The sequence below is a fragment of the Eulemur rufifrons genome, chromosome 14 (genome assembly GCF_041146395.1).
Source record: "Eulemur rufifrons isolate Redbay chromosome 14, OSU_ERuf_1, whole genome shotgun sequence".
Taxonomy (NCBI): domain Eukaryota; kingdom Metazoa; phylum Chordata; class Mammalia; order Primates; family Lemuridae; genus Eulemur; species Eulemur rufifrons.
In genome coordinates this window covers 11,198,056-11,212,491 of record NC_090996.1, presented here as the reverse complement: position 1 = coordinate 11,212,491, position 14,436 = coordinate 11,198,056, and the positions used below count along the sequence as shown (strand labels likewise).

At 54.1% G+C, this 14,436-nt stretch overlaps 1 protein-coding gene across 2 annotated transcripts; it reads right to left on the bottom strand.

Moving 5' to 3' along the window:
* Positions 1 to 70: 70 nt before the first annotated feature.
* PTCD1 (pentatricopeptide repeat domain 1) lies at positions 71 to 14,413 on the bottom strand. 2 transcript variants are annotated; one of them, XM_069486520.1, is made up of 9 exons: positions 14,260 to 14,413; positions 11,510 to 11,997; positions 10,333 to 10,473; positions 7,953 to 8,171; positions 7,363 to 7,464; positions 4,765 to 5,466; positions 3,556 to 3,672; positions 2,593 to 2,775; positions 71 to 466 (listed from the first exon to the last, which is right to left on the bottom strand). In XM_069486520.1, exons 2-9 carry the CDS (start codon positions 11,969 to 11,971, stop codon positions 287 to 289), a joined length of 2,106 nt encoding a protein of 701 aa, XP_069342621.1. In that variant the 5' UTR covers positions 11,972 to 11,997; positions 14,260 to 14,413; the 3' UTR covers positions 71 to 286. The 2 variants fall into 2 exon arrangements, with proteins under 2 accessions (XP_069342621.1, XP_069342622.1); XM_069486521.1 differs by having other exon boundaries at positions 14,366 to 14,402.
* Positions 14,414 to 14,436: the final 23 nt, after the last annotated feature.

Genomic DNA, 14,436 nt, shown 5'->3' with positions numbered 1-14,436 from the left:
TGCCTCCTCAGTGACGGGGGTGACAGCCTCTCAGAGGCAGGGATGCCCCTGACACACGAAGGTGGCTCAAACTCTCCTTAGACCTGCTGTGAACGTGGGCACCCTGGGCCCAAAGTCTGTCCTCATGCCAGTGCCTGCGAAATGCTGCAGCTCTTACTCCGGGCCAGGACTTTCCCTCGTGCATGAAGCCACACCAGCATTTTCACTTGTGTTTAATATAGAAGGGACTCCTGGGGCTCCCACAAAGTGCTGTGAGGCGGACACTTTGTTCCAACCATGCTCCCCATCACCTGCCCTCAGGGCCTCCATCCACATCAGCCTCCCCGGTGTCTTGGTCCCCCTTGGGCTTCATCCGGAACTTCTGCCAGGGGTGGGGGGTTTCCTCTGCTGACATCACTTTCAGCCATTGCTTGTAATAGGCTCGGAAGCCGTCGATCTTCTCCAGGTAGGTGTTCTTCCCTTTGTACTGTAATTGGAAAGGCGTGGGGTTCAGGGTGCAGAGGAGCCCCCTGATGGGAGTCCCTGCCTGTTACCTACAGCTAATCCCAACCACGGCAGCCAGCTCAGGCCTCAGGGCAACAGGTCCCTGCTGCTTGCTCTCCTTGCCAGGCAGCTGCAGGGGATGGGAGAAGAGCTGCTGACGTGCAGCGTGGGAGCAGCTCACTGCAGAGAAGCAGGTTCCAGCTGAGGTTGCTGTCCTGCCACAAGACAGTTCCAGATCCCCACCTGCCAAATAGTCATCTTCCTAAACGTGTGCTGCTGTACTCCTCCACCCACAGCCTAGCCCCAAGATAGAACCACAGTCCCACCAACTCTTCCTCTGGTCTGCCGGGCCCCTCCCTCTGACCCATCGCTGCTGCAGCGGTCGCCATGGAGACAGAGAAAGAAAAGGAGCAACAAGGTACACCAGGCAGAAACCTAAAGACAGCTGGGAGGGGAATATATAGAGAAAACAGGCCACAAAGTATTATCAGAGATAAAGACTGTCACTATGTGAAGATAAAAGGTTTGATTCAGAAGATTTACCAATTCTAAACTTGAATATACCTAATATAGCCTGAAGTACATAAAGCAAAACTTGACAAGCTCACAAATAGAGAAAGAGACAAAAGAAAAAAAGAATCACAAATAGAAATATAAACAAGTCCACCATCATATAAACAAGTTCACCAGCACTTATGAACACAAACCACTGCTCTGGGGTCTTCTGTCTGCTGGGCAGGCCCCTGGCCAGGTATAGGCTACATGAGGGAGGATGAGTACGGATGCTCCTTCATAATAGGGTTACATCCCGATAAACGCATCCTAAGTAGAAAATGCGTTCAATGCTGGCAACACGGCAGATGGTCCCTAACTTAACAACGAACTTCATGATGGTGTGAAAGTGACAGGCATCCCATAATCCCACCGCAAGCCTTTGGAAGGAGCTCCTCAACTTGTGGGGTTATACCGTGCTGTATGATGGGTTTATCATAAAGTCAAAATATCGTAAGTTGAACTGCAGTAAGTCAGGGATGTCTGTATATGATGGGAATACCACAAGCTTCAGGCCTAGGGTAGTCTTAGAATGTTTGAGTTGAACCTAAGAAGACCTTTCGTGGGCCCTACAACCAAAGAGTGAAGAGATGATCCACTGACTAGAAGATAATGTGCAATGTGGAATCAACAAAAGACTACATATCCAGAATATTTAAAGCACTGAGCAATCAATGAGGACATTTCAAAGATGCCCAGCTATGCCCTCTGCTGGGCACACTCCACTGCTGTCCCCTCACTCCTGAAAGCCTTCAAAATGGCACTCTAATGTCACACCTGCCCAGCAGCCCTGACCCCACGCTCCATGGCTTTGTCCTTGCCAATCTGCTTGTCTCCCTCCCCTCTGGGCTGTACTCCAGACTGCTGTCACTCTGGGTGCTCTGGAGATGCTCAGCACAGGGTCTGACTCAACAGACCCCAAACCAAAGCCCCAGAGCCTGAACAGGAGGGTATCTGGCCGTGACCAGGCAAATTCCATCACTGCCCTGCTGCTGCCATTCACTGAACAAAACAGTCCACTGAGCACCTGGCAATGTGCCGGCACCAGGGACCGGGGTGGGCAAGGCAGGCGGGCTCCACCGCTGGAAGCCTGTGGCTTACCAAAGGCCGAGGTGGCAGTCACGGGCACGTGAGCACAGGCTGCAAGGCATGTGCAAAGGCACAGGGCTGTGTGCAGTGGGGAGGCAGCAGGCAGGGCACGTGAGAAAGCCATTCAAGCAAAGGCCTATGGGAGGAGGAGGGAGGAGCCAGTCTAGTGAAAAGCAAAGGGCACCTGGTGGGGCAGAGGGAGCACAAGTGCCCTGAGGCAGGAAAGAGGTTGGTGGCCTCATGGAAATGGGAGGCCAGTGGGACGGACAGGACAGAGTCAACAAAGGCAAAACCAGCCTGAAAGATGAAATGAACCACATAGACCAGGACCGGGACTTGCAGGCTGTGGTCTAAGGACTTTGGGATTTCTCCTAAGGGAAGCTCTGGGCAGTTTTAGGCAAGAGAACACACCCCACCGGCCAGGACTGGGGGGGCAGGGGGTGGGGGGGTGCCGAGCTCGGCGCTCACCCTGTCGAAGGTGGGAGGGTACTCGGCTGCAAACTCCAGCTGGCGGATGACCACCTCGTTCACTGGGACTCTGTTCCTCCTCATGTCCTTCAGGATGTCGATGAGATAGGCGTAGTCCAGCTTCTTGACCGCTGCGTTAATGAGGGCGCTGTAGATGTGGGTGTTGGGGGTCACCTGGCACTTCTGGAACATCACAGACATCATATAATCAGCAGGATGATGGCAGAGGCTGGCACAAAGCCCGCTGCACCATGTCCCACCTGGAGAGTTACCTGCCAGTCGGGCCCCTGAAGACCAGCGACAGGAAGGGCAGAAACTATTAGCGACAAGGGGCTACACACCTGCACCCCAGAGGAAGCAAGTGCCAACCTCCCCTCAGCCCATCACAAGAAGTTGCAAAAAAGGAAGCCCCTGCTGCTTGCAGAGACCAGAGGATTTGAGGGGATAATGACACGGGAGACACCACTTCCCCGTTCTTGGTTGTGGGCTTACTGCTGACACGTGGTCACCAGGAGGTGCTGGTCAGCCTAAAAAAAGCAGCCGGTGTCCAGGCAAAACAGCAAGAGAATGATGAGCGTGGAGGACACCCCAACCTGATCCCCAGGAAGTGCCCTCTGATGTGGTGGATAAAATCCACTCACCAAGGTCTCCATGGGGGCTGGGTGGGTGCATATCAGAGCTCGTGGCCCCCCACCAGGAATTCTGATAACCCCTGCTCTGGTCATACCCTCCATCCCTCTGGAGTGTTGGGGCCAAGGCCCGTCCCCACCCCTCAGTGTCACCTTCAAGATGCGAACACCCATGGCTCTCCACGCCCAGCCCTGCAGCACTCACTAGGGTCTATTTTCTCCCAAATGGGACCAATGACCATTCTACACTGGACACTGATCTGCCCCACTCTTCCTGCCCCCCAGAGTGCTCCTCGGCACCACAGGTATCTTGCCCAGGCCTGGGTCCTCTCACCTTCATGTCTGCAAGCAGCTGTATTCCGTCCCCTGGCCTGCGGCACCCGATGGCCAGGTTGCAGAACGTCTGCAGGTTGGGGACAATGCCCCTCTTTGCCAGGACTGGCAACAGCGCCTGTGAGGACAGACAGTGTCACTGTAACCTGTAACCCACCACCCTGGTGAGAGCCTTTCTGGTGAAGCCCTTGGCTGGATGCTGGAGACCCCAGGGGCCAAAGCTCTGCTCTCAGGCCCCCAGTCGTGTCCAGCCCACCCCCCACCACAGGGACGCAGCTCCCCAAAATTCAGCTGTTCTGCACATGCACCCTGACCTCCACCCTGCCCGCCTCCAGCAAGCTGTCCCTTCTCTGGGAACACCCTTCACATCTCCACCCTCCCACCCACTGCCGTGTGCTCCTCTGTCAGCCACCCCTGTGCTCGGTCCTTCAGGCTCTAGAGCGAAGGCAACAATGACCGCAGCGTGGGAAACACTGGCCGAGGGAGCCCCTGGCCAGGGTAAGGGAGACGGTTGCCCACTCAGCCTGGCTGGGTCAGGGAGGGTCCCTGGGGAAGGGCTCTGTCACGTTTGGCTTGTCCAAAAGGAGGTGTGCTCTGCACTGAGGACCTGATGGCAGAGGCAGTGTCTGGCACCTCTGACCCTCTCGGGTGCCCAGGGCAGTGCTTCTGGCAAAAAAACGCATCCCATTAAGGCTTGTCATGTGAATGGATGAAGTCCCGAGAGGGCCCCGATGTCCCCATCTGTGAGGCAGGGAAAGCCACACACTAGCCGGGCCTCTGGTCTGATCAATAAACAAACTCAGGGACATGAGGCTCTCAGAAGAGCGTTTGGCACAGAGAAAGTGCTGTTGGGGGAGTGGTGTAAAGACCAAGGACTCTCGGGGCTCTTGGGGCATCAGAGGCCACTGCCCAGGGAGTGACACCTTGGCCACAAGTTCCCACAGCACCCGTACATCTCATGCCCCCTTATCAGCGTCATGACGTGTTTGGGGGCTGCCGTCCCCGCCAACCTGGGGGCTCCACGAGGAGGGCAAGGAGGGCATCTGGTGGATTCACCACTCAGCTCCTGGGACCTCACTCAGGGCCAGGCCCGGCACGGGCTGCAGATGAGCCTGATGAGCCCGGAGGAACAGGCAGACCAGCAGGTGAGCCGGGCTCCGCAGTCTAAGGGTGGGTGGGGGGGCGGAGGTCCCAGCCGAGAGGTCCTCACCTTTGCCCCCTGCAGGTCTCCCAGCTTGCTCTTCTTCCTAATCAGCGTGTTGAAGAACGTCACATCAGTCTCCACCTGGTGCGTGTCCAGGAGGGTCAGCAGCGAGGTCTCTGCGGGGCTCCCCGGCTCCACCACCTCGGCCAGCAGCGTGAGGGTCCTGATGTCGGGCTGGAGCCCGTGCTCAGCCATCTTTCCCACGAAGCCCTCTAGGCCCCCCATCAAGGCCAGCTTGTCAGCTGGGGTGCTCACCATCCCAAAGGAGACCACTGCTGGGGAGACGGCCCCAGGGGTCAGGAGGTTGGCCTCCAGCTCCAAGGGAGGTGGCTTCAGGGCCACTGGGGTGAGGGCCACTGTGTGGTCAGGCTCTGCCTCAGTTTCCACCTGGGCCTTGCTGGGTATTCTGGCCTCCTGAGGCTCTGGAGGCCCCTCAAGTGCCTGAGAAGGTTCCAGAAACAGCTGCCTCTCCAGGACCTCCACATGTAGCCTGGCCGACATGCTATCACCTGCGGCAGCTTGGGTTCTCCTCCTTCCCCGCCGCCTGCCTGCCGGGGGCTGAAGCAAGGCTGCCTCCTCCCTGGGCCTCAGGAGCAGCTCCGCGGCCACCTCGGGGTTCCCCAGGCCACAGTCCCGAGCTGCCACCAACAGCAGGTTATAGCTGTGTGGGCTGGGCTTGAGCCCCAGACTCAGCATTTGCCTCCAGACCTGCTTGGGGGGGGGGGGGGGACAAGCGTCAGTTCGATGCTTTCACCTCAGAAGAGCCTCAGGCAGAGGTGGGCGCCGGGAGTCAGTGGTCAGATCAGCCAGCGTGAGGGGCGTGAGGAAGGTGTGGAAAGCGTCTAACCCGACACCAGGCGCAGCAACTAAGAATCCTCAGAAATCTGGAGCTCCCTGGGCAGCCTCCTGTCCTTCCTCAATTCACCCCCAAATTGTCCCTACAGTCTAATCCCTCTGCCCTCTCCCCAGGGCTTCTGTACTGGGGGTCTTTGTTCAGCTTCACCATGTCCCCCTAAGGGAGGGCCAGCCCGAGAGGCTGGGTTCTGGAAGAGCCTAGGCTGACCTTTAAGGCCGGGATTCAACAGCACTGCCTGAGTGCCAGCTGCGCGCGCGGCCCCAGATGAGAGCCCAAGGCTCTGACAGAGCCCTGCTCCCCCTTTTCTAGCTGTGGGCTCTGCAGGCCTCCGTCTCCTGGTGAGAAGAAATCATTCTCCTCTTCGCAGCTCGGCATCTAGTACATTCCAAGTGTCACCAACCTCTGATTGCTGACACTCTCCAATGCTTTGCCATTCCCAAGATGCCGCACAGGCGCCCTCCTCTTTGTGTGCGGATTCAACATGGGGCTAGGGGCTTGCATCTGACATCCTGCCTGCATCAGTGTGCAGACTGGGGTGGTAGGGAGGGAGGGCTGGTCAGGCCCCAGATGGGCGAACCTTGGCGGAGGGCCGCTGCCCACCAGCCTGGGTCTTAAGGAAGGCAACGGTCTCGGCAGCCACATCCCACCCACACAGCGGCTGACGGAAGCGACACAAGTGCTCTCTTGTGGCAGCAGAGTGTGGCACCGAGATTCAAGCACTAGTGTCAGGATTACAGTTCAAGTCCCGGCTCTCCCAGTTGGTGGCTGTGGGACCTTAGGCAAGTTGCTTAACCTCTGCAAGTCTCAGTTGGCTCTCCTGTAAAATGGGGCTAATGGTACCTAGCTCAGGCAGTTTAGTAAGTTTGTAACACAAACCTGCTGTTACTGTGACAGATTATTTCTAACTAGAACAGATCTAGGCCAAAGAGTGGGAGGAACTAGATCTGGGCTGATTTTTCACTACAAAGAAGCTTGCTGATGATCACAGGGCAGTCAGCAGCCACTGCTCCCAGGGATTCTGCAGAGGTGGTGTAAGCATCTGGTCCACAGCTGACCCAGATCACTGGGGCTCAAACCCTGTACAGACCAACTGCCTGGGGGGCAATGCAGACTGGCCACAGGAGGGCCGTGTGGGACCAAGAGCTGATATTTCTTGACTAGCTCCCAGGTGAGGCTGATGCTCTGGTGTAGGGTCCACACTTCATGTTGGAGGGTCTGAGCTAAGCTCTGGGTCTTTCCAACTCTGAGAAGCCATGAAAGCAGTGGTGCCAATTATAACACTAACTCCCCACTTGGTAAGGGAGGTTGTCTCTGGGGGTCCTAGATGGGATCAGAGCAGTGTGTTCGACTTTGACGTCCATGAGAATCTCTTGGGATTAAACGCAGACTCCTGGGTCGCCCCTGCAGAGATGCTGAGCTGCAGGGGCCACAGTGGGAGGGGTTGAATGAGTCCCCAGGTGACTGAGCTGCAGGCTTTCAGGGGCCATGAATTTAGAGGGTCTGGGCAACTGCACAGAGGCCACCCCGCAGAGTGGGAGAAGTGGGGGCCACCCTCACTGGGCCTCAGCCAGCTGCCTCTCCCAGCTGTTTATAAAATGGGGGCTGCAGTGGCTGCTGGGAAAGGCAAGAGTGCAAATATAAAAACACCCTGCACAGGGCAATCGTGGGTGCTCACGGGATCATCATTTGGCACCCCTGGCACAGGCACACGGGTGCAGCGGGGCAGGAAGGCAGGGCAGGGGACAGACCTGCAAGGCGTGTCGGAAGCCTGTCTTCTTGTCCTGGATGCAGCCCATGAGCAGGAAATTGAAGGTCTCCTCTGTGACTGCGTGCCCTTTGTGAACAATTTCCTACGGGAGGGAAGAAGGAGGTTCCACTGAGAACCTGCAGCAGGGCCTGAGCCAGGCCCGTGCATCCGTAGGTGAGGCCGGGATCCAGCTCCTAACCAGAGCAGCCCGGCTGCCACCTTTTTCAGCCCTGCTCCAGACAAGTCTGTGTGGCATCTCTGCAAAGACCACCCCAGTGGCCACTTGCAGCCCCCGGATTCATGGCTCTGGAATGGCACAGAGCTGGCTTCAAGTTCCAGCTCCACCACTAGGCAGCTGTGGGTGCATGGGCAAGGCCTCAGCTCCCCAGACTCAGTTTCCTCATCTGTCAGCCTGATGCCTCTGAGGGCAGGGTCTTGTGGGATTCATCTGTGAATCCAGTGTCCAGCACAGGGCTGCCTCCTCATCCTCCCTGACCCTTCCTCCATGAGGGAAGGCAGACACAACAGCCTCACACCGGCCACAGAGGACTGGCCCCCAGTAGGGGCACAGAAAGGAAGGGGTGTCCCCACCTTGAACACATCGAGGCACATCCTGAGGTCTGCGCACTTGGCCGCCATCTTCAGCAAGGCGTGGTAGGTTTTCAAGTTGAACTGGAAGTTTTTGGCCTGGAGCTGCTGCCGGAGCTTCAGGGCACTCTGCAGAGCGGAGTCCTTCCAGGGGGACTCAGCACAGACGTTGAACAGGGCCGTGTACGTGGCGTCCGAAGGCTCTAAGTCCCGCTTTTTCATCTGTTGAGATAAGAGAAACTCAGAGGTGGCCCAGGATCAGCTGGACACACAGGTGAGCAGCCACCCCAGAGGAAGCTAGAGAGGATCCTGTCACTGCATCCAACAGGCTGGGCACTGCAGCAGGGCCAGGTGACACATCAGAGTCGGCTCTCCAAACCCCCGGTCCATCAGAGGGACTCTGAGAACTGAGCCCACACCCTGAGAAGGACCAAATAAGAAACCATCCTCCCCTCGGCACTTGTCAGCCCACTCTGCACCTGCTGTTTTGTGGTTGCAGAGTGCTTGCACCAGGGTCTTCCCAATGTCCTCATACTCAGGCCTGACCACGTCACCCTAACTGTCAAGGGGAGAAGGGAGTGTACGTTAACTAACTGAGGAGTCGTGGGCAAGTGAGCTCCTCATCAGGAAAATGGGGATGACACCATCACCCTGAAAGGCCGTGGCAAAGGCTAAGCGGGAAGGCAGGGCACATACTGGGATTCTCGGGAAGTACCCCCCAGCCAGCAGCAGTGGAAGCAATGCACATTCTCAGGGCCACCTGACCTGTGGAGTCACATGCCCTGGAGGTGTGTCAAGCCCGACTCTACTTGTCAAGCCTCCAGGGGACTGAGGCAGGTGTTCAAGGTTGAGAACTTTCTGGTAAAGCCAAGGGCCGAGGGCAAGTGACAGGCTGCTAAGGGGTGTAAAGAGCCTGCTCAAACCCAGCCCCAGTGTTCTCAAGTGGGGGAGCCCTGCATATGCCCCTTTGTCTCTCTGGGCCTCAGTCTCCTTATCTGCAAAATGAAGACGGCAAGTCCTATAATACTTTGAGGATGACATAAGCTCTGTGTGTAACCCCATACTCCATAGATGTGTTCTGAGGACTCGCTATGTGGCCGGCACTGGCCCTGGGGTTAGCACAGTGGACACAGCCTGTCCTCACTGAGCTTCCAATCTAGAAGGGAGACACATCACAGACGGGTGATCCGAACAGTGACAAGTGCTGTGGAGGATACCTAGAAAAGAGAAGACGACCAGGGAAAAGGCACCTTCACGCGGAGACCCAGCAAACTCCACTTTCACCAAATGACCAAGGTTAATGTCACCAGTGATAAGTCCAAATGTCCCATCACAATGTAGGATGTTACCCTGGTGGAAACTGGGTGAGTGGTATTTGGGAACTTTCTATACCATCTTTGCAACTTTTCTATAAATCTAAAATTATTTGAAAGTAAAAAATTTATTTAAAAAAGTAACTCAACCAAAAATATTTATTAAAAAGGCCACAAAGTGACAGAGAACAACAGAGGTTAAAGAGAATGGCCTGGGCTTCTCTGAGGAGATGAGCAGGGCAGTCACTCGAGGATGCTCCAAACGTCAGGAAGGGCTGCTGGCCTGTCAACCAAGGGTCCTGACAGACACTCCCCCCTCTGCCTGCCCCTTGCTTGGCCCTGAACTCTTTTCTGCCAGCTAGTAGGCCGGGGCAGCCTCTCATCTTCCTACACCATGACATTTTATTAGATCTTTTAAACGACATAATGTCTTCCATTCAACTGAGGACATAAAAAGAAAAAAAAAATGTAAAGGACATAATGTTACTTTACCATTTGTCCCTGCGATTTCTCCCCCTTGCTTCCATCTAGAGATCACAGGCCTGGAGCAGAGTGTCCCAAATTACAAGAGGCCTAGGGTTCCCAGGGTCCCCCAGCTTCTGGGTGCAGGAGGAGAGGGGATCTCTCCTGCTAGAGCCTACACTCCTCTCAGGCAAGGCTCTTTCCTGACTCCCAAAAGAAATGGCTTCCTGGCTAAGAATGAAAAATACGACACACCCAAGAGATGGGTGAATATAAAGCAAAACCATCTTTCAAGAGAGGTGAAAGCCCTTTAAATTTAAAGGACCGGCTCTAGAAGACGGGTGCGTGTATGCACACATAAGTGGGGAGAAGGAACGTGACCAAACTGGGCATGGCAGTGGAAAAGGAACAGGACATGCGGGGCCTGCTGTGGTCCAGGCAGGTGCTGAAGGACTTTCCATGTCATGTCATTTATCACCCAACAACACCTCCATTTTACTGGGACAACTGAGGCCAGGGAGGTGAAGTCACCTGCCCAGCATAACGTTCAGGATCTGCCCCGAGCTCCTCGGAGCCTTGCCCCTGCCACCCCCTCGCCCCACACTCACATCGTTGTAGAGCATGAAGGCCTTCTTCAGGTAGCCGACCCGCCCGCAGCCCCCGATCAGCACCGTGTAGTTGCTCTCCAGCGGCTGCAATCGCTCCTCCTTCAGCATCTGCCTCTCAAACAGGTCCAGGGCCTCAGCCAGCTGCGGGAGAAGGGGTGATGGGGAAGGGGCTCAGGATGGCCTCAGGGACCCTCAGCGGAGGGAGGGAGGCCTGCAATCCCTCTGCAAACTGATCTCGGTGTGCCAATTTGTAAAAGAACAACAACAAGAACAAAAAAAAAAAAAAAGAAAAAACCCTGAATTGTTAAAACAAATCCCAGACATCTCATCATTTCATCCATAAGATCTTTAACACATACCTCTAAGAGATTTCTAAACATAAACGCAGTGCCCTTATCAATACCTAAGAAAACGAACAACATTAATGCCTCTGAATACATTGAGAGTTTTGGAGAGAGGATTAACGTGAGCCGCTTGCTGTTTAAAAGGACAGCTCTGCAGGAGTTTGGGGTTGTAGTGAGCTATGATCATGCCACTGCACTCCGCCTGGGTGACAGACGGAAACCCTGTCTCTAAAAAAAAATGAAAATAAATAAGAAAATAAGAAGACAGCTCTGTGCTGCAAGCAGATGGCAGGGAGCCCGGGGACAAGAGTCCTGATAGCTGACGGGTGGAGGAAAAGGCCACACCTGGGCATTCAGGGGCAGGTTGTGAGAATTAGTTAGGGCTGCTGACATTTTGAAGGTAGAGTTGATAAGAGAATGAGAAGAATGAAGGATGACCTGAAGGCATTTGACCTGGGTGAGTGGAACGGGGTTGCCATTTGGTGAGATGAAGAAAGCGTGGGGAAAGCAAGGTTGGGAACAAAATTCCAGGCCTGGATCTGTACAGCTTCCTGTGTGGATAAGTGGAAGGGAGATGGGGAAGAAGCTGGACACATAGGCCAGGGGTCCAGGGAAGGCTGGGGCTGGAAACAGGAATAAGAAACTGCAGTAGAGGGTGGAGCACTTAAAGCCATGAGGCTGGCAGGTCAGCACATGGGTGAAGGCAGAGAAGAGGAGAGGCCTGTGGACCAGGCCCTGAGCATCCCAACATTTGGAGACTGGGCTGCTCAGGTGGCCCCTCACAAAACACTGAGCTGCCAGGGAAGCCAAGCGTAGTCCAAAGTCTCCCTCACCTTTCCTTCTTTGATCAGGCGTTTGCACTGAAGGAAGTACCAGTAAGGGGTGTTTTTCGGGCCCCGTGATCTTGGCTCTGGTTCATTTTCCTCATCTTCCTCAACACTCTGTTCTCTGAGCCGAAGGTTATGGAGCTGGGCTGTCGATTTGTGGAACAGTCTCCGGGAGGAGTATTTGTTGGATAGGGTCCCAAAGCTCTCCTCCTCCTCCTCTTCCTCCTGAGTGGCTGTGGGGCTGGGCTGGCTCGGGTCAGAGCTAAGGCTCCTCGTGTTCTGGCTCTTCTGGCTGAGGGGTCGCCGAGAGAGGGAGCTGCTGAAGGCCACTGACACCAGCTGAGTCAGCCACGCGGGCCCCTCCCTGCCTCCTGCCCACCTGGTTCTGAGAGGGTCTAGTTGTTGCAAGAGGGACAATCCCATGGGGCGGGGCCCGGAGAAGAGCCGAGTGAATCTCACGAGGTCCATTTCTGGCTTTCCTGTCACTCCAGGGCCTAGAATATGTCCAGGAAAGAGAAGAGAGTCAACTTGGGTTTCTAGTCACAAAAGGCAGAAAGAAGACAGAGAAGTGGTTACAACTGAGGTTAGAAAGCCTAGGTTCAGATTTCAGCTCTGCCAACAACCATCCATGTGTCCCTAACCATTCACTGCTCTGGCCTCAGTCTCACCTCTGCACTGTGGTTAACAATAATGTCACCCACAGGGCACTGCAGCAATAACTGGATGAGAGGACATCTCCTAAGTACAGCATGTGGCACAATGCTGGCTCAGTGCGCACTCAAGATGTGTGGCCAAGGCAGAGCTGAGTCTGAGTCCCAGCCAGAGCTGTGTGGCAGGGCCCAGTATTTGACCTTGCTATGTCTCCATTTCATCAACTGCAAGACAAAATATTTTTAGCACAATGTCTGGCGTTTAACAGGTGTTCAAAAATTATAGCTATTATCATTCATTATTAGGAAAAAAGTGTTGGCATTCTAGGCCTCTGCAAAGGGAAGCTAACTCAAACATTTCTTTTTTTTTTTTTTTTTTTTGAGACAGAGTCTCACTCTGTTGCCCGGGCTAGAGTGAGTGCCGTGGCGTCAGCCTAGCTCACAGCAACCTCAAACTCCTGGACTCAAGCAATCCTTCTGCCTCAGCCTCCCGAGTAGCTGGGACTACAGGCATGCACCACCATGCCCGGCTAATTTTTTCTATGTATATTTTTAGCTGTCCATATCATTTCTTTCTGTTTTTAGTAGAGACAGGGTCTCGCTCTTGCTCACGCTGGTCTCGAACTCCTGAGTTCAAACAATCCGCCCGCCTCGGCCTCCCAGAGTGCTAGGATTACAGGTGTGAGCCACTGCGCCTGGCCTCAAACATTTCTTTTCTACAAAGTTTGTGGACAAATGGGCAAGAGCTGTGCTGCCCAACACAGTAGCCACTGGCCACACATGGGCACTGAGCACTTGAAATGTGGCCAGTCTGAATGGAGATGCCCTAAGTGTAAAATACACACCAGATTTCAAAATTGGTGTACAAAAAAAATGAATGTAAAATATACACACATTCATAACTATTTTACATGTTGAAATAAGAGATATACTGAACCAAATAAAACATATTACTAACATTAATTTCACAATTTCTTTTTAAGTCTGATTATATTAGAAGATTGTCATTGGATAGGCCTCAGAAGTGATGGCAGATTGAACAGATTAATAACTGGGGCCCTGCAGGGGAAAGACTTGTTTGGGTCCTGCAGCATGCAGTGGGCGAGACTGGCCAGCATGGCCTAAGCTGGCTTTGAACCTGGGTCCATGTGATGTATTAAACAGCTTCTCCAGACCAGCACCTTGTTGACACTAGTGCAGAGGGCCTTTATGGTTCTGCATTCTTCTTAGAAGCATGGTGTTTCCATGTAATAATGAAAATACACAGAATTACCCCCAAAACCCAAATGACATTGAAATAGATATCAAAATGTTTTAAAAACAATTTCTTGCTATACTAGTATATATGCTTCTTTTTCAATGTATTTAAATAACAAGATCCTATCATAATGCCAAAACACGAATGAGTGTAAATGGTAGCTCGAAATACCACCTTGTAGTTGCTGCACAAACTCTAGCTCGAACTATATCATTTACACTCATCCTCACTTGAAATTACGACATCGTTTTAGGCACTGCTAACGCAATGGAGAAAGGAAATGCTAAATTTCACACAGAGAAGATAAAGGTGTCATCCTCTCCTTGCCCAAATTCTTTAACCTGCTCAGGTTAAAAACCCCTGAATTAAAGCACCACATGTACTCACCATCAAATTGGTTTTAACTTATCAACACTTAAGTGCACATACAGTAATAACATTCATCGGGTGTCAGGCAGATGGGAGCGAGGAGGAGGGGATGGGTATATACACCCTTAATGGGTGCAGTGCGCACCATCTGGGGGATGGACACGCTTGAAACTTTGACTCGGGTGGGGCAAGGGCAATATAGGTAACCTAAATATTTGTACCCCCATAATATACTGAAATAAAAAAGAAAAAAAAAAACAACCCTGAATTAGAGTCATGCCGTCCTCCCTTCGAGGCACCCGCCGGTCCTCAGACGCTCACTGGAACCCTCAGGCCAACCCCGACCCCTTCCGACAGTGGCCTTTAGCGCCTCAGTTTCCTCATCCGACGCCCCCGATCCTGGCTCAGACACTCCCTGCCCCTTCGGCCTGTCTCCGCCCGGGTCCCGGGCCTCCTGAAAGGAGCAAGTAAGAACTCACTCGAAGTGTCCCGCGCAGTGAACTCCGCCCGGGCCTCCGCGCCGCCCCTCGCCGCCCGCCCAATGCCTGGCCCAGCGTCGCCCCGAGTCTGGTCCCCGTCGCGCACCTGGCTGTACCCCGGGTCACCCTCTCTCAGACACACGCCGCAGCCGGGCCTCGCGCAGGCGCAGTCCGCAT

Coding starts and splice junctions, on each gene's coding strand:
- PTCD1 (XM_069486520.1), bottom strand. CDS start 11,971: ATGGACCTCGTGAGATTCACTCGGCTCTTCTCCGGGCCCCGCCCCATG. Junction 10,474..11,509: donor GCCTGATCAAAGAAGGAAAG/GTGAGGGAGACT, acceptor CTTCTCCCGCAG/CTGGCTGAGGCCCTGGACCT. Junction 7,465..7,952: donor TGTGCCTCGATGTGTTCAAG/GTGGGGACACCC, acceptor TCCCTCCCGTAG/GAAATTGTTCACAAAGGGCA.